The sequence below is a fragment of the Pelobates fuscus genome, chromosome 4, assembly GCF_036172605.1.
Source record: "Pelobates fuscus isolate aPelFus1 chromosome 4, aPelFus1.pri, whole genome shotgun sequence".
NCBI lineage: Eukaryota > Metazoa > Chordata > Amphibia > Anura > Pelobatidae > Pelobates > Pelobates fuscus.
Genome location: NC_086320.1, coordinates 276226021 through 276247045, shown reverse-complemented (window position 1 = coordinate 276247045; position 21025 = coordinate 276226021). Strand labels below are relative to the sequence as shown.

Sequence of the window (21025 nt, the reverse complement as noted above, 5' to 3'; positions counted from 1 at the left end):
CTGGCTGACACCTCTTAATTGCAATCTTTGTTTAGCAGATAACTCCTCTATTTGCTATCCTTTGTGGGATTGCCATATTTAAGGACACCAAATAAGGTGCTATCTGCTAAACAGCACCCTAATTTGGTATCTTTAAATATGGAAATCTCACATACGGGCACCAATTCAGGGAATGATCTACTAAACAGATAAAGGATAAAAAAATGCCCTTTTCTTATTTTCAGTTGTTTAGCAGATAAATCCCTTATTTGTTATCCTTATGTGGGATTGCAATATTTAAGGACAGGAAATAAGGGAGCTATCTACTAAACACATACGCAGAGATACACACAATCACACATAATCACAGATTTACACAAACACAATCACTGACCCACAATCACATACACACACACAAATATTACATACATACACACATTTAATCATTAAGAGGTCCACCCTGCCTCCCTACCTTGCTCTAGAAGGGCTGGAGTGGATCCTCAGTCCCTGGTGGTCAGTGGTTGCTGCTGGGATCTCTGTGCTCTTTCTGCACAGGTCCATCGCACGCCCTGTAATGATGCCGAGGCCGCGATGACATCATATCCTGGCTGCCGGCTCACTGCAGGGCGAAGACCGTCAGACACAGTCACTCACACACAGTTACAGGCACAGTCAAACACGCAGGCAATCACACAGGCAGACAGTCACACATACACACACAGATTCACAGACAGTCACACCCACAATCACAGGCAGACAGTCACACATACACACAACACAGTCACAGGCAGTCACTCACACACACACACACACAGTCACAGACAGTCACTCACACACACACGCACACACACACACAGTCACAGACAGTCACTCACACACACACGCACGCACGCACACACACACACAATCACAGGCAGACAGTCACACACAGTCACACAGACAATCACAGTCAGACAGTCACACACACAGTGGCACACACACACACAGTCACAGACAGTCACACACACAATCAGAGGCAGACAGTCACACATACACACAACATAATCACAGACAGTCACACACACACAATCAAAGACGGTCACAATTAGGGATCGACCGATATTGATTTTTTAGAGCCGATACGGATACCGATAAGCTGTGAACTTTCATGCCGATAGCCGATAACTTGCCGATATTCTGTACATTTACCATTTTGAAAAAATAAACTCTTTCTAACGGTAAATGCACAAAATATACATGCCACATGTAGTGGATGAAGTGTATTTAGACAGGGGAGCTGTGTGTGTAGTGGATGCAGTGTGTATTTGTGTAGTGTGTATATATAGTGTATGCAGAGTGTATAGTGAATGCAGTGAGTGTTTGTGTAGTGTGTGTGTGTATATATATATATATATATATATATATATATATAGTGAATGCAGAGTGTGTATAGTGAATGCAGAGTGTGTGTTTGTGTAGTGTGTGTATAGTGAATGCAGAGTGTGTGTTTGTGTAGTGTGTGTATAGTGAATGCAGAGTGTGTGTTTGTGTAGTGTGTGTATAGTGAATGCAGAGTGTGTGTTTGTGTAGTGTGTGTGTATAGTGAATGCAGAGTGTGTGTTTGTGTAGTGTGTATGTATGTAATGCAGTGTGTGTGTATGTATGTAATGCAGTGTGTGTGTGTAGTTTGTGTATGTAATGCAGTGTGTGTGTTTGTGTAGTGTGTATGTATGTAATGCAGTTTGTGTGTGTTTGTGTAGTGTGTATGTATGCAATGCAGTTTGTGTGTGTTTGTGTAGTGTGTATGTATGTAATGCAGTGTGTGTATTTGTGTAGTGTGTATGTATGTAATGCAGTGTGTGTGTGTGTTTGTGTAGTGTGTATGTATGTTATGCAGTGTGTGTGTGTTTGTGTAGTGTGTATGTATGTAATGCAGTGTGTGTGTGTGTTTGTGTAGTGTGTATGTATGTCATGCAGTGAGTGTGTGTGTGTGTGTGTGTGTGTTTGTGTAGTGATGTAATTTGTGTAAAATGGAGGGGGGGATTTTTTATGTTTATTATAATTTTTTTTTATATTTAAATTGTATTGTTTTTGTTTCTTTTAGTCCCCCCCCCCCCCACCTGCTTCTTACCAGGGAGGGGGGGATATAGTATTCCCTGGTGGTCCGGTGGCTTGTTAAGTACTGTGGGGCGGCTGGCAGCAAGCGCTAACTTACCCTCCCAGCAGCTCCTCCAGCTCCCCAGTGTAAATCTCGCGTCCCTTAGTGCTGCGCGGAGCGTTGCCATGGTAACCCGTGGCAACGCTCTGCAGCCGCGGGTCTCGCGAGATTTAGACATGGAGCTGCAGGAGCTGCTGGGAGGGTAAGTCAGCGCTTGCTGCCGGCCCCCCCAGGATCGCCGGGCTTGTAATGAGCCTGGCGGTCCTAGGAGGTATTATCGGCAATATCGGTAGCTATATTGGCCGATACCGATATTTCCGAAAATAACGAATATCGGCCGATTATATCGGTAAAAACGATAATCGGTCGATCCCTAGTCACAATCACAGTTACACACTCACACACAGTCAAAGACAGTCACAATCACAATTACACATTCACACACAGTCAAAGACAGTCACAATCACAGTTACACACAGCACACACAGTCAAAATCACAGTTACACACTCACACACAGTCAAAGACAGTCACAATCACAGTTACACACAGCACACACAGTCAAAGACAGTCACAATCACAGTTACACACTCACACACAGTCAAAGACAGTCACAATCACAGTTACACACTCACACACAGTCAAAGACAGTCACAATCACAGTTACACACAGCACACACAGTCAAAGACAGTCACAATCACAGTTACACACAGCACACACAGTCAAAGACAGTCACAATCACAGTTACACACTCACACACAGTCAAAGACAGTCACAATCACAGTTACACACTCACACACAGTCAAAGACAGTCACAATCACAGTTACACACTCACACACAGTCAAAGACAGTCACAATCACAGTTACACACAGCACACACAGTCAAAGACAGTCACAATCACAGTTACACACTCACACACAGTCAAAGACAGTCACAATCACAGTTACACACTCACACACAGTCAAAGACAGTCACAATCACAGTTACACACAGCACACACAGTCAAAGACAGTCACAATCACAGTTACACACAGCACACACAGTCAGACAGTCACAATCACAGTTACACACAGCACACACAGTCAAAGACAGTCACAATCACAGTTACACACAGCACACACAGTCAGACAGTCACAATCACAGTTACACACTCACACACAGTCAAAGACAGTCACAATCACAGTTACACACAGCACACACAGTCAAAGACAGTCACAATCACAGTTACACACAGCACACACAGTCAAAGACAGTCACAATCACAGTTACACACAGCACACACAGTCAGACAGTCACAATCACAGTTACACACAGCACACACAGTCAGACAGTCACAATCACAGTTACACACAGCACACACAGTCAAAGACAGTCACAATCACAGTTACACACAGCACACACAGTCAGACAGTCACAATCACAGTTACACACTCACACACAGTCAAAGACAGTCACAATCACAGTTACACACAGCACACACAGTCAAAGACAGTCACAATCACAGTTACACACAGCACACACAGTCAAAGACAGTCACAATCAGTTACACACTCACACACAGTCAGACAGTCACAATCACAATTACACACAGCACACACAGTCAAAGACAGTCACAATCACAGTTACACACTCACACACAGTCAAAGACAGTCACAATCACAGTTACACACTCACACACAGTCAAAGACTGTCACAATCACACTTACACACTCACACACAGTCAAAGACAGTCACAATCACAGTTACACACTCACACACAGTCAGACAGTCACAATCACAGTTACACACTCACACACAGTCAGACAGTCACAATCACAGTTACACACTCACACACAGTCAGACAGTCACAATCACAGTTACACACAGCACACACAGTCAAAGACAGTCACAATCACAGTTACACACAGCACACACAGTCAAAGACAGTCACAATCACAGTTACACACTCACACACAGTCAGACAGTCACAATCACAATTACACACAGCACACACAGTCAGACAGTCACAATCACAATTACACACTCACACACAGTCAAAGACAGTCACAATCACAGTTACACACTCACACACAGTCAAAGACTGTCACAATCACAGTTACACACAGCACACACAGTCAAAGACAGTCACAATCACACTTACACACTCACACACAGTCAAAGACAGTCACAATCACAGTTACACACAGCACACACAGTCAGACAGTCACAATCACACTTACACACTCACACACAGTCAAAGACAGTCACAATCACAGTTACACACTCACACACAGTCAGACAGTCACAATCACAGTTACACACTCGCACACAGTCAGACAGTCACAATCACAGTTACACACTCACACACAGTCAGACAGTCACAATCACAGTTACACACAGCACACACTCTCTCACTTACAGTAAGCTTGGGCTGGAGTAGGAGTGGATCCAATCCCTCCTGTGCTGTAGTTGGGGAAGCAGGGACTCCTTCCTGCTTCCCCTCTCTCTGTGTGCAGCAGTATGAGACTGCATTTAGCTCCGCCCCCGCATCCGGCTTGGCTCCGCCCCCACGGCCGTTTTAGCTCCGCCCCCAAATCTCCGTGCAGGTTTCCTGCTTCCAGCCCCTGCGTGTGAGCTGTGTCGGCTGCCCGGCGCCCTGCTGCTACGGCACCCGGTGCAGCCACACAGCTCACAGAATAGCAAGCCTGGCCAGCCCTGGTGGCACCCCCCTGCCTGATGGCACCCGGGGCGGACCGCCCCCCCCGCCCCCTCCTTAGTACGCCACTGCAGCGGATATATCCTTTGCTTTAACCAGGAGTTGACATTGATCACAGAGGCCCGTGGTGGATTTTGTGTCTGGGGAAGCAGACTGATCAATTGTTGCTTATTCAACACATGCTTTTCATGATCACGTCAAGCCTTTGATCAGTCTGCTGCAAGAAAAAGATGCTCAATGTAAAGGATTTAAGCAGTTCTGATGTAACCCAATCAAATGGCTATGAAAAAGCATTCCTGTCTGCTAATCCTTTCTCCTTGTAATCCTTGGGTGAATTGGGAGACCAAGGGATGGATTTAGCTAGTGATGGCTGCGTTAGTGAGTAATTCTTAATGGGTGATAATGCTATGCATTGCAAGGCTTTTTACAAAGATAACCTCCTGCTAGTTTCATCTATTATATGCAAATACTTCCCATTTGTCATTGTCTAAATGCAGGAAATCTGTTCAAAATATCAACATAAATTAGCACTTCTGTTCCCTGACTGAGACTTTCCTGTCCTAATTAATGGATGTACATTAAAACAGTGTCTCTTTAGTCTTCCAAGTGTCAGGCTGCCCGCCTCCACCTTTTAAATAAAAATACTAACATTTCCTTTCACCAGTGGTAAGTACGCTCTCTCAACGCATTGACTTGCTGAAGTGCTTTTGTGGTTTGGAGTGCCTCTTGTTGCACAATAATGGCAATAAATGCCATAATCACTGCAGCTTATTGTTGTGGTGCAAGGAGCTTTTAAATTGCAGCCTGTGTATAGTGGTTATGGTGCAGAGTCTTTGGGTACAGTGCCACTGTTTTTGTCCCACTGTCTTTCATTGCTAAATCAGATTGACAAAACACTGCAAGGCACTGCACCCAGAAATTGTTTGCACCAAAACCAGAACAATAAGCTGGAATTGCAACCTGTAAGCTTACTGGAACCAGCAGTGCCTTGAGCAGCATCAGTGTCTGCTAAATTGTTGTTTGGCCAATCATAGTTGGGGAATATGAGCTATGCCTTTTGGCTAGTGTTGAAGTATGATTAGAAGATTCTAACTTGACAAGCAACCAGAAATGGGTCATGCTTGCAAAGCATCGAAAGAATATAGTATTCTGCAATTTGAGAAAGCTGAGTATTCTGCAATTTACTTATTGGCTAGGGCCTCATCTCCAGCTAAATTTCTCATCATGGCCTTTTTTTTGCCCATTGTATAGATCTGCAGATTATTGAATATAGACTTGGCATTACATTTTATCTGCTCAAGGGAACATTGTGGTCTTCACTAATATGGGGTGCAGATCATTTTAAAAGTTGCTTGCATTTCCAGCTTTGAGATAGTGACTCTAAGCACTGGCTGCAATGCTCCACGTCATTTGGAAGCATCAGGATACTGCAAGGAAGCTCTGAATGGGACATTTCTACCTCCTCACAGCCAGCTAGAGCTTTAGACCCAGGCCAAACGCCTTGTGGGTAATGTGGCTCTGGGTAGAATTACAATAATTGTAAAGGGGTAAAATGCTTTTGATACATAGTGCCAGATGGTTGCTTGGAGGGTTTTTATCTTTATAGTCTGTGTCTTTATAGATTTTGCCTTTTTATACAATTCAGTCTCTGTAGCTGGAATAATACAAACTTAATGCTGTTGTATAGAGAAACAAAAGTTAAGCGTATACAATATGAATAATCTCAGAATCTTGGCATGTGTGGGAAAGAAACCAAAGTAGTATACCTTGTTTGGATTGGTGCCAATAATAAATGGCATGAGCAGTGTTCATAGTGGTATGCACTGAAAAATCTACCATACATAGTCTTCTGCAGACATACAATTCTTTCAAAACTTAAAGGGACACTATAAACACCCGGACCACTTCAGCTCATTGAGGTGGTTTGGGCGCAGTGCCCCTGTCAGTTTAACCCTGCAATTGTAATTATTGAAGTTCTTGATAAACTGCAATAATTGCACTGCAGGGTTAACTCCACCTCTAGCGGCTGTCTACCAGGCAGTCACTTGAAGCTCTTCTAGGACTCCAGGTTAGACGTTAAACCATTCTACAGTGTGCTGTAGTGGTTAGGTTTTGGTCTGTTCCTTTAAGATCTGTTTTAAGTATAATTCCATTTAAATACTTCCATGGTCCTTAATATACTGCTGAATAAATGTATTGTCCATTTCTTGTCTTTTTTATTTTTTTAAATGCAATCAAGGTGATTGTTTAGTAAACAGTAATTGTTACTTTGGTGTGTTTATGCCACTTTAACACACACACACACACACACACACACACACACACACACACACACACACACACACACACACACACACACACACACACACACACACACACACACACACTTAACTGAGCAATACCAATTAAAGGGTATAGATATGCAAATGTTTCACTGAATGTGTAACCAGTAGAACTTGATGATCTTGTTTTGTTGGAAAGCACATTGAAATGTCAAACCTGAATGCAACCTGGCCACTAAACTTGCGATTTTACAAGACTTTGCGTTTGTTTATCTTAATGTTTGTTATATCATTTTATTTTTATATATATATATTTTTTTAATTTATTTCTTTATTTATCATCAGTCGTGTTGATCAGTATTGCTCCTAGCATGATTTAGGTTGAGTTGGATGTGGACATATCTTCTGAGTTTCACAAATCTTATACGTATATGCACCTAGATATTGTCCATAGGCCGCTACTGCCAAACAAGATGCCCCTAATGTCACTCATCATTTTTAACAGCTGACAAAAGGGGGCTTTGCAGCACTGATTTTATTTTTTTACATTTTTTGTTTAATGTATATTAATGTTTACTTTAGAGCATATTGGGTTCTAGACAGAATCTCAGGAAGTCCAAATGACTATTGTTTGCTTTTGCTGTGTAGTGCTAGCCTTAAACACTTTCATCCTTGCGGTCTCCAATAGCGTAAAAATATTTTAAGTGCTCCATGGAAACGCCTGTCAGAGAAACACGGGATTGGCCAGCCGTCTAACAAGAAATCCCCATTTCTCACAATCAACCCTTTAAATGCCAAGTTGTTCTGTAGAAACTGCTGTAACATGCTTCTGGCACTTTTTGATATGATAACGTTCAATTTCCCATTACTCCAATGCCTCTCAGGCTCCTGGAACCATTGTATTTGCAATATGTTGATGCTGCGATGGGTAACACAAAGCTCTCTATTATTTTCAGTTTCATTTCAACCACCATTGCATAAGTCCTTATGATGCCTATTCATGCCACTGGTTGAAGCACACTGCAAGCTTTGTCAGGGGACAGTTGCGCATTTCTCATTGGTATGAGAGCATAGTGTCTGTACCTGTTTGAAGAGAATTAGAACACAAAGGTGTGTGTGTGTGTGTGTGTATATATATGTATATAGTGTAGATTGGATTAGCCACATTAGTCCAGTAGACACGATGCCAAAAATACCAGAGTATTGCAGTATACATAGTTACACAGCTGAAAAGAGACTTGCGTCCATCAAGTACAACCTTCCTCACATATGTTGTTGCTGTTGATCCAAAAGAAGGCAAAAAACCCAGTCTGAAGCGCTTCCAATTTTGCAACAAACTAGGAAAAAATTCCTTCTTGACCCCAAAATAGCAGTCAGATGTCTCCTTGGATCAAGCAGGTATTACCCCACTAATTAGAAATGATATCCCTGAATGTTATGTTTTTGCAAGTATTTATCCAATTGCAGTTTAAACCTCTGTAGTGACTCTGACAAAACCACCTCTTCAGGCAGATAATTCCATATCCTTATTGCTCTTACTGTAAAAAAACCTGCAATGATATTTTTTTTTTTTTTTTTTATTGGACTAACATAATATTTCAAAGACAAGCTTTCAAGAGTTTTCCTCTCTTCCTCAGGTCTGAAGCAATACTGATCAATCTGATAGTTAAACACTTTAAACAACTGATGTTAGAGGGGGGAGTGAGTGGGGTGTCATAAATGATATAGATAGATAGATCTATCTATCTATAATCTCTCACACACACACACATCCCTTTTCTCTCTGAGAAACCCAATATGTTCTCATTATCTTCAAATCGGTACAGACTGTTAAAAGAACGGTGGTCAAATGCATCCCTACTGATCACCTTCTTAAACTGGAATTGGTCAAATGTAATTATCGTTTCCGTTTGATTATGTGGAGGTTATTGCACACATAATAAGCCAACCATAAACAATTAACTATCAGGAAAATGCTTTAGTCTCTAGTGAGTCATGCTACCTACCCCTTATGATTAATGTGAGTTTGCAAGTTTTAAAGCCAGTTTAGCTTAAGGAAATAAAGTGGCACTCGGGCTGATGTTACAAATTGGAAGCATACCTAGCATTTGGCCTATCGGCTTGTTAATGTTCTCTTCGATCTTGGTTTTGAATTCAGAAGTGAAAGATATATGTTAGAATTACTTCCTTTTTCTCCCCCTTCACTCCCCCACAAAAGGAACCAACAATACATTGTGATCTAACTCCATGTGGCTGCAGATTGTCGTTGGTCCTTAAGTATTTACCAATATATTATGTTGTAATGGGACTTGAGCACATGCGCTAGAGATTGTTGTACAAGCAGTAGTTCTGTTTCCTTTAGCCGGCTGTGGGTTCTGGTTTTAAACACTACTTGCTTCTTTAATATCTTATCCTTGCCTGGGGGACTACCTTGGGCAATGCAGCTAAGTTGGTTTGCAATTTGTGCCATATACTTTAGTAAGAACACAAAGCCTTTGTAGTTATTCACTAAACAGGAAACTAATTTCAGGCAAGCAAAGCTTAAATTGGAAACCGTTAAGATGGAGAGAGCGTGTTTGTAATTTTTTATTTTTTTCCCCAGGTTTGTTATTTTGGTATAAAATGTGCAGTTCCCTTGCCCATTCTCCACGGTTTTCTTTCCGTGGTGAAATATAGAGCAGTCTGTACTTTTAAAATTTTAACGTTAGCGTGACACTGTGACAATCTTGTGATGGGTGTATGAACTCTAGTCTTCTTTCGCCTGAGGAGATGATTTGCTTGTATCTATCAATTGCTATTTGTTACTGTAGTGTGCATTGTGGATATATTCCTCATACATGTGACACAGTGGGTTAGTCTGCTTTAGCTGGAACATGTAAGCGGAGGCACACCTGGAAACTATTCTAGTGTTACGAATAAATTTGCTTCCATCCAAACTGGTTATTTTATATTACATTTCCACTCTTCCAAAGCATGTCATTATTGCTCTGTTAGTCGCTTTGAAAGTTAACATGTTCATGTAGAATTTAGCAGCTATTGGTTTTTTTTTTGTAAAAAAATAAAAATAAATTTATAATTATAATATATTGCCTTTTTAATATTTTAGCTTTTTTTTTTTTTTGCAGCATAAATGTTTATTTTAATTAGAAGTTTGTTTTACAGCAGATACGGGTGATGGGTTTCACATTTTCAAAACAGAGTGATTCTATATCTTGTATGTTCTATTCCAGATAAAAAAGACAGTTTTGTATCAGTAATGTTACTCTCTCTATTTGTTACAAATCCCTAAAGTTACATTGGATGTGGGGGGAGGTTGATTTAAAGAGAGACTCTAGGCTCTTATTGGACATGTGCATGCAAGTCTGTACGATTGCTTTCTTTCTGTAGGTGAACCTGTGCAGCTGGATCACTAACATAATTGCCACAAACTGCTTAATTTGAACATTGTGCTATGTGGTAAGCGAATAGAAGCAGCTGCTATTTGATTGCACAGAAGTTTAATTTTTGTTAGTTTCCCCCCTCCCTATTTCCATGGGGTAAAAAATGCTTGTGCTGCTTAACACAACTGTCCCTCGAAAATCCTGGTAGGACCATCACTAGCAAACAAATCTGAGGGGAAATTCCAAAGTGCATGCAAATGGTGTGTTTGGGGGTGGTCTCCGCACTGTATAGTCATTTTAATGGTAGGTTTTGTTTCCTTTCTGTTTAATGGAAAAGGAAAAATAAAGAAAGAGGCTCCTATCATGCATCTTGCATGTCTTCCCCCAGGCCACTGCAGCCACTTTAACCAGGAAATGGCATTTGCAGTGTATCTCTGTATGAATCATAGTACATCCTTTTAACTTTACGCCTGGCTGGATTGTGCATGCATCAACAGATTTCATTGACTAATATGAAGAAAGTCTCTTAGATGTTTCAATGGTATCCTTAGTGGTTCAGTCTTTTTTTTTTTTTTTTTTAAAGCAACCGCTCAAGTTGTTTCTCACACACACACAGCTGTGTTATTTTGATATGTGTGTATTATTATATGTAAGTGAATTTCCTGTTTTACCTCCTTACCTGCTAGTAATGTCAATGACCAGCGCACAGGGGGTTACTACAACAAACAACCCTTGAATGTTTCATGAACCTAATATCGATCTATAGTCCTCTTATTCATCTGCTTGTGTATCTCATTATAATGAGGTTTTACCAGTAACCAGTTCCATTAGTTCTGAAAAGTATTTCACTGTGAGCATAGATAGTGTAGTTAAACTGAATTTGACTTTAATATTAAATTCCTGCTAGCAGGGGTTCAGAGGCACTCATCCACTACACATGGCTTTGTTTTTATAGCCTAATGTATTTCCGGCACTTTCTATAACAGACTATACATACTGCTCCCCTGAGTAGACTATGTCTGTTTGTTTATATGTGTAAATCTTTGTACTCCCAGATTTTAAAAGCTTCAGTAGTATGGACTTGGCAACCATATAGCTTCAAACTCTTTCCCAGCATGCTTCCATCCTTTCAAGCATGCAGGGATTCAGATTGGATTAATCCGTGTTTGCATATCTACTTGCACAGAAGTAGGTCACATACAATGCAATCAGAGCTATTGAATGCCCAGCTCTTTATGTCAAAGTATGACTTCATGTACTAAAAATGTGAAGGACAAAACAATGTTTACATTTGTCTGGTTCCATGGTGGTAGCTGTTTTTCATTACATGTGGTATTTTTTTTGGGTTTTTTTTTTCTATACTTTGCAAACGTTTTGATTCGTTGCAGATAATCTAGCTATATTGTACTTTGATTTTGTTGCCAGAATTTAAAAAATAAAACTTAAAACCTTTTCTATTGCATTCATTTTTTTTTTCATAATTGTGCTTGCTTAATTTTTTTGTACATCTTTAAAGAATCGATGTTGGGCCCCATAACCATCATAGTTTTATTATATTTGTTATGGTGCAAGGAGTTGGGTGTAATCTATTTTTTTTTTTGTTTGTTTTTTTTTGTTTACTGTATGTGTGGAATTGGAGGGAGCTAGTGTCTGTTCCATGGATCTGAAAAGCCCAGCAATTGAAAATGTGGTTGTGCCAGAACGGCCGCGATAACTAAGCAGGAGCTTGGTATAACCCATTGATCGGTTCCTCATTAGATTACACCCCTAGTGATCAGTGTATCATTAGATTCCATATTTGTACGATTGATTGTGGGCAATTTGTTGTCCTCCCTAGGAGTGAAGAATCATTCTTTTGGGGCTGTCCCAGCCATTGTATTCAAGCTGCACCATAAATACCATACTATAATAATTGTGGGCATTGTGGCAGGGCTTGACAAATTTGTTTTGAATTTAGGTGCTAGCTAAAAAAAAGTTAGGAACCTAAAAGTTTAGGCACTGAATCGGATCAATGGTTTCTGGGTTGAGAACTGGTAGTATTGACGATGGAGCTTTTACATTTTTTTTGTTGATAGGTTTTAAATGGTTATTAGTGTTTTCTTTTATGAGAGCAGCGCAATGAATTTGTAGTCTAATTTCTCCATCTGTACTCCTCTCGAGCAGGCACCAGTTCTAGAACTTGATGACTGAGTAGTGTTATCAGGCAGGTGGGGGTATGATGGCAGACCCAATCAGCAACTGTACCAACTTTGTAAGCCGCCATGTATGTATTGATATCACGCAAATGTGGCCAAACTCAAAAGTTTAACCATTCTGTGAAATAGAATGGAAATTATTGGCCTGTCTGAGACCCCTAAATTTGCTCCAGCTGGCAGAAATTACATATTTCTTATTGGGTTCACCTTAAAGGAAGGGAAGGAAGTGATGGGGATTGGACCACAGTATTGATCAAGCACATGATCGATACAACTATACAACATTGTTACACTAGAATATCGCCTTCACTTCTTTTGTACTAAAAATGGGGCATTCACTCTAGAAGTGGGTGTATTCTATTTGTTCCTGAATAACAGATCGCTTGGCATACTATTCGGCACCCAGTCCTTTTACTTTGTGCTTTCCATAGTTCTACAAAGGTTTGATTAATTTATATTGTTTTAAAAAGGACTAAATTGGCAAATATTATTCTGTACTGTAAGAGCTGTGTTCCCTTTACTTTTCTCTATACCTCCACCACGTTACTGTATCTTCCTAGAGTGATATATGAAGTTATACTAATGACACATAACATTAAGTGATTTTAGTGTGGGGCTATAGATCAATAATGCAGTTTGTTGTATAACAGATTTGCATTTGTTGTGTTTCTCTTTGAAACTTTCCACTAAACTGAAAATGGTTAGGTGTGGTGGGTTTCTTTTTATCTTTTTTTTTCCTATTCCATAAGCACATTACATTTCTTGTAGAGGTAATGTACTTATTACCTGTGAAAGAGTAAATGTTTACTGATCAGCAGTAGCACCTTTCTGTCTGATAAGATAATCTTATCTAAACCTCTTCCACTTTTCTTTTGATCTAGAGGAAAGTTTGCTGTGGTGAGGAAATGCGTGGAGAAAGAAACCGATAAAGAGTTTGCAGCCAAAATCATGAGAAAACGGCGAAAGGGTGAAGACTGTCGCATGGAGATCCTTCACGAGATTGCAGTATTGGAGCTGGCTAAGGACAGCCCATGGGTCATCAAGCTTCATGAAGTTTACGAAACAAACTCGGAGATGATCCTTGTGCTCGAATTGTAAGTAGAACTGGTGAAACACCTACTTTTTATAAACTCTTATTTTTTTTAGACTCAACTGGCTAATCAGCCATTACTTAAGTACTGTCTGAGAAATTGGATATATGGATCACTAGATGTTGTTGCAGAACTGCGTCATATCGGGTAATATTTGACAGATTAGATGGGGTAGAATTCTGGAAAATGTTGTGTTAGAAAATTTGCAAATGGCAACTTTTGTAGTTTCTACTTTTTGCTATCAATGGGGTGTGACAGTACAGTGTATGAGCATATTTTTTGCATGTGCTAGGCATAAGTCCTATGAATGGCTTCCTGTCTCTGAAATATTCTGGATACATTTAACACTAAGAACAGTCCAAATCTAAGAGATGCAGTAACCTCAGACAATCATTTTGGCCTTCTTTGGGCCTTGATATTGGTTTCGGCATAATGGTTTAAGAATAATTAGGCCAATGTCCAGATTACCCTTTTAAATAGGGGAGATCCTAAGCAAATGCTCTGGAGCGGAAGTTTTAGTGATCTAAAACTTGTGTGGGACGTTAACCGAGACCAACCCAAGAGCAAACTGGTTTGTCTATTCCCATTGTTTTCAGATTTTCTGGTTTACTTCAGTATGGTTAGGCGTTGTATAAATTAAAGAGGGATCGAGAGCTAGTTCAGCATTCTTGCATCTAAAACTAATACTGGACTTTGCAACAGTATCTAATTACCCCAAATAATATATTATTTCTGTGAGGCCTTAATCTGTTGCTGGTTTGCATTTTACGGTTCTTTTTCGCATCCTTTCTATTGGTGGTAAATAAAGTCCTTATATCATGTTGGGCAAGTGATGAAATACGTGAATGTCCTTCGTGCGAGTAAAGTATTTGCTCTGTAATCTAGTTGTGTGATGTATTTAATTTTTTATTTTTTTTTAACCTGTCACTGAAATCGAGGTTAAAGATTAACATGTTCTCATACCTTCTGTATCTGAAGAGAGAAATATTGCTTGCTTACAATACATTGCTTTTCATGGACCATGGCAACCACATTCCATTCATTGGAGCTTGTCTAATTTAGTTATCTTGCCCCTTTTGACCAATGATTGTTTGAATGTCATTGTTGGGTTTCTCACCTGTGTCACAGAACAGCCCAGCAGGTGTTAATCTTCTAGTGTGTAAGCAAAAGGTGGTTCGTTACATAAAGACAGCATTGCTACTTTCATCCGTTGTCATTTTTACAAACGAATAACATCAATTGAAAGGAGGAAAAAGAAGAGAAAATAAAAACATATTAAAAGAAAACTAAACTGCGGGCCGGGATACCGGTAAGTCTACAACTTTTAAACCTTGGAAAAACCGTGAGTGCTGGTCATCCCTCTAAGATCCTATATTGCTTCCCCCCAGACTGCAAGCACCCAGTAACTATATTTTGGAGCCTTGGAGTACATGGATTTTGTGGAAAATGTTATACAGAAATTCCATATTTCTTATTGGGTTCACCTTAAAGGAAAGGAAGGCAGTGATGGGGATTGGACCACAGTATTGATCAAGCACATGATCGATACAACTATACAACATTGTTACACTAGAATATCGCCTTCACTTCTTTTGTACTAAAAATGGGGCATTCACTCTAGAAGTGGGTGTATTCTATTTGTTCCTGAATAACATATTGCTTGGCATACTATTCGGCACCCAGTCCTTTTACTTTGTGCTTTCCATAGTTCTACAAAGGTTTGATTAATTTATATTGTTTTAAAAAGGACTAAATTGGCAAATATTATTCTGTACTGTAAGAACTGTGTTCCCTTTACTTTTCTCTATACCTCCACCATGTTACTGTATCTTCCTAGAGTAATATATGAAGTTATACAAATATATATATTCCTCAAAATCCTTGCACTTCAAGGCTCCGAAATATAGTTACTGGGTTCTTGTCTTCGGCTTGGCCAGTGCTTGGCATAGACCAGAATTGGGGACAATACTCACATGCGTGGCAAGTACTCAGGTCCTCCAATAAAACTCTTCTCATAGAGAAGCTTTGTATCCAGACCTTCAGTATGAGAAGCATCAGAGGATATCCTACGCCCTCGTGCAATGCACGAGGACATGGAACGTCACAGAATCTGACTCAATCGGGGGTGCAGATGTACCATTAAGTGGCTATCTTTCTGAAGGTGATGCTTAGCCCTACAATGCAAATACAGCTGTATCTCCAAAACGTTTGTTGTTGTTTTTTTAAACATTGCAGGACCAAAATGACTGGGGCACTAAACCCAAGTGGTCTGGGTGAATAGAGTGGTCCTTTTTAACTTTGAAATATTACTGTGACTTCTATCAAAGTAGAAAAGATATTGACAATTTGTTTCTTGTGTTTTTAACAATACCCATTTGAGGTCAGAAAGTTACCAGGTTGACAGCCTCTAGACATTCTAGTTAGTTATATTTTAGCATTTCCCCTCGGATGGAAAAAAAGTATATATAATAATGGTAAACCAAACTCCCCCACCCCTTTAATTTTCATACTGTACAGAAAAATGCACGCGTGCACACACCTAGGCATAGTCATCCTGGTTCACAATTTTCGACTTGCACACGTATTTCCTCACACTTGCTCACTCGTCCCATCCTCACCCTCCTACATCTCTCTCTTCTGTTGACTTCTGTCAATGGTGAGGAGGGACAGGAGATTAAGAGATACAGCATTTAAGTGCCTGTGTCTAATTAGGCGTGAGCAGTCTTTGCATGCTGCAGTTGCAGAATTCAGATTGCTCTGCCGCACACTCTTGACTCATAGCATTGAGATGACACATACGCCAGGTATTGTCAGGATTCCATAACTGAGGCATAGTTCAGCTGCCAGGATTTCTCTATCAAATCCAGGGGAGATCGCCCACACACTTCAGCTTAACTGAGCACCTTTGCAGAGATCTAATCTAATTATGCAAATGATCTGGCAACTTTATGTTGTATATGGCTTATGTTCTAGGGAATAGGGTGTCGAGGTGTCACAGTACAGTACTTGGACTACTTGAGACAGTCCTTGTGTACTGGGAAAACACCAGTTGTCTTAGAAACCCGTATTTCTGAATTCAGAGTGACAATTGCCATTGATTGCATTATAAATTAATGTTTTCATAGCATATTCATCATAGTGGATTCATACATTGCACAAGTCAGAGCCTCTGTCACAGTAATGTCTTGCACGGTATTGAAATTAAAATGAAGTTTCTCTAAAACAATCATCTGGGACTTTTTTATTTTGTATTCTTTCCATGAGTTCTGCTTTCAATTTTACGTTCAACTTTAAATGTTTTAAATGGATTTTAACTTGTATCTGCCGTGGTAGCTTCCATTAGTAGATGTTTCTGTGTATCTACTTCCCAATTTCGATGTTAATTTTAATAATTTTTATTTATTTTTTGGTAACTGCAAAATTGCAACAACAACAAAATGGTGACATTCTCCTTAAATAGAGGCAGCTAGGGGTGAAGAGAAGATGGTCAAATTTTTCTTCTTGGAAATGCCACATTCTTGTTGGTCCTGGTCATTAACTATTGACATCTTTGTTTTTCATAAGCTATTCATAACTAAACTCCAATACATGGATGTGCAGACATGTTATATGATTCTAGGGTCATTGCACAAGTGGTGTCTGAAATTTGGCCTATAGTGACCGAACCATTGGGAATAAACTTTCTAATGTTGCACAAGTAACCCTGTAAAAAAAAATAAAAAAATACCAACAAACTTAAAACAATAATAAATCCCTGCTACTCATACTTTATAACTACTTCTATTCTCCGAGACACCTTTTTTTTTTTTTTTTTTTTTTTGTGAGGCGAATAGGCACTTTGGTTCCACAATAAAACTTCCTTGAAACACAAACAAACTGAAAACACGAACGTGTTAAATTTCCCCAGGTTGTGCAACTCTGAAAACTGTGTCAAGCATTTCCCCTAGTGTTTGAATTGGTGAGGACGTCACCTTAGGAAATTGAGAAGAGATTCTCTGAAATGTATAGTTTTATTACTTGAGCATTTATGCTGTTAGGGACTCACAGATTAAAACTTTAACTTTTTTTTTTTTTTTGCTTTCCTGAAATGTTCCTTTTTAGTAATCTGAAATTGTAGTAAAATTAGTTTCTCTTCCAGAAAAGGTACCCCTTTCTGAAATGTAAGTGATGTAAAATACACTTTTTTTTTATATTGCTGTAATTAACACAGCTACCTAAAACACTTCTGTTTGCTGTAGTTTGCAATTAGCATGTGTTGCCCCTCTATCCTCTTTCCCCAACCCATGTGCCTAGAGAAGAAAGGGCTCATTGTGAAATAAATTTGTGCCTGGTTTTATGCCCAGTTCTCGCCCACCAAGCAAACAGTTTGTGAAACAAAACTACACTCTGCATCTGTTATTCTCCTGTGCTTCACACGCCATCAGCTGTCACTGTTGGTACCCTGTCATCCTGCACGTCGTCCTTATTCGCATGTCCTGATATTTGGAGGAGATAATTTGCAGGGTGTTCTGTTGATATCCACTGCCTATCTATTGTTTTAAACTAACAAATTTTCATTTTCAATGACTATTCAATTCTTAAAGGGACCCTATATTCACCAGAACTACTACAGCTTAATGTAGTGGTTCTGGTGTCTATATTCTGACCCTGTAGGGTTTTCAATGTATTCAATGTAGTAAACACTGTCATTTCAGAGAAACATTGCTTCCTGCTAACACTTCTAGTGACAGTTGCACAGACGGCCACTAGAGGTGATTCTCCATCTAGTGCAGCACAGTGTGTGTGTGTTACTCACCTTTTTTACAATTTTTCATGGAGACGCTGAATATTCCCCGTAGGTATGCATTGAGTAGATGCCGATTTGCACTGTGTGGCTTTTTTGTTGCGCATGCACAATACACTCAAATGCTTTCCCATTGTCTTAGATCATCAAAATTGGTGATCTCAGCCATGAAGGCAGGACCAGCCGCGGCAAGACCAGCATGACGTGGGGAAAAAGGTGTATAAAAACATCTTCCCCATGCGATAGAAGGGGGACTAGTAACCTAAAAACACTTGTGCGCGCGCGCGCACACACACTTTCTCATACATTCACAAAAATTTGTAAGAAAAAAATATAATTTATTGGAACAGTTGTGTTCTATCTATTAATCTAAAAGAGGGTAGGCAGCCTTCGGGACTCCAGATTTTTTTGGACTAAATCTCCCATAATGTTCTTACAATGTAGTATCGAATGGTATTTATTGTATATTTATACATTCAACTTTTTCTAGCCCATCAGTTCGTATAAATACCAGAACTCTTCTTAATTGCCCTAAAAGATTTCACATGCGATATATGCTGGCCTTTGGTTCCTGTCTTTATTTCGACCATGACAATAACCCAGTTTGTTGAACATAAAGGGTTAAAGGTCGACACAGTGTAGCCTCCTGCTTTCAGAGAATCCAGCATGCATGGGTGAGATTCCCATCGCTGTTTGCATAGTTATGTGCTTGTTACATCATTTTGCTCACATGCACTCAATATTCTGTTTTGTTTCATACCGCTATGGATGTTCTGTCTACATTGGAGTAAAATGATTGTATTTCTTTAAATGCGAGGAAATGGCTCACATTTCCTCTTCATATTGTTTTCTTTTAACAGGCTGGATAATGGGAACATTATTTTGTTTAAAATATTCAAAGCTTATATTAAAGGGTTACTCCATTGTCCATGACCACTTCTGACGTTGAAGTAATAGATGTGCTTAAAACACTGGACATCCATAAATATTTGCACTTATATTCTGGGGGCTAGTTGCACCCCAAGCACATGTGACTTGGCAGCCTGGTACTCCATATACATTTTTTTTTTTTTTTTAAACGTTCACCCAAAGGTATTAAATAAAGGCCCATATTTGCAATATCTATTTTCTGTAATCTGTATTTGCCATTTTCTGTCTCCCTTGTATCGGTGCTCTCTTGTATGTGCCTGCCATATTCTGACCGTGCATGCATTGATGTTGACCGTGCATGCATTGATGTTCTGACACTTGGGTTTATTATTATTCTAGTAAGGTTGAAAACTGCGCTGCGTAATTCATATTGCTTTGGATTTTGTTTAGTGTTCACGCTTGCGATTTGTGGGTGCTCTTTATGTTTTTGTTTGGTTTTTCTCCTTTCATTAACTAAACGTGGATTATTAGATAATATATGCTTAAAAAGAATCCAGCCATTTACTATGTGATCTTCAGTGAATTTTCCGATCCCATTGTAATTCAGTGAGTGTGCATTATCTTCTCCAACTACAGAGCCTCAATCGGTTCCTAGCAAAAACAGCCAAATGATGTCAGTGGTTACACAAGCTGTTCACATTGCTCTGGGCCTCCTTCATTGTGTTCGTGCAAATGCCCAATCTCCTGTTTAGAGAAAGTTCTTGAGAGTTGCAATGAGAAGATGGTGCATTTCTGAATACTTGGTCATTTGTTCAGCTCACTCAGTAAATAGCCTAGTTTTGGGCTGATTAGTGGGATTATTAAAATAGAACACAGATCTGGTTATGTACGGCAGATAAAAACCCATCTGTATCAGAACTAAAAGACCCATGATGCTATGTAAGAAAGTGTCTTGTAGATGGCTGAGATAGATGATGGCTGTCATTACTGAATATGTCTCTTTGTACAGTTTGAGCTAAACCTGTAACATTAAAACATTACATCCTTTCCAAGCACACTGTTAGAAAATGGACCACATTGTAACCTTCATAATTATGATGTATTTATTGATTATGCAAACTTCGCACCATACACAATGCCGTATTAAAATTGTCTGTACTAGCAGTTAACAAGACAAAGCAGGAAGTCTGTGGAAAAGTGATAAATGTCTTACCCCCCAACGCACACTCACACAAATCACTTGTAGAACAAAAGCACATGGATTTGTGTTGTGGCTAGCATTTTAACATAACCAGTTCCTGAGACCTTTGTAATATTGCAGGATAACTACAATCTAAAACAGGAATATCCTCTTTTAATGGCCCCTTCTATGTGATTTTTCTCCCCTCCCGCCTTAGTCTTTTACACTATAAGGGTTCACTTTTTGCCATGTTGCCAGGATGTGTTGTAATATGTTCCCATAGCCAGATGAGAATTATAGTTTTGCATTTAGTGACCGTGTTTTCATTTGAAATCTTTGTTGTTTTTTTTTCTGATATCTTATTAAACATTTTCTTATTGAAACTCCAATATTTCCCAGAAATGCAAGTAAAAAAATAAATATACAAAAATT

The 21025-nt window shown here is 39.5% G+C and overlaps 1 protein-coding gene across 2 annotated transcripts in view; it reads left to right on the top strand.

The window, feature by feature from the left end:
- Positions 1-21025, top strand: part of STK17A (serine/threonine kinase 17a) — a 38719-nt gene that overhangs the window by 7578 nt on the left and 10116 nt on the right. For both annotated transcript variants that reach the window (XM_063452125.1, XM_063452124.1), the window contains exon 3: positions 13551-13763. In XM_063452125.1, coding sequence (XP_063308195.1) covers positions 13551-13763 — 213 coding nt within the window. The remainder of the gene's footprint in view (positions 1-13550; positions 13764-21025) is intronic.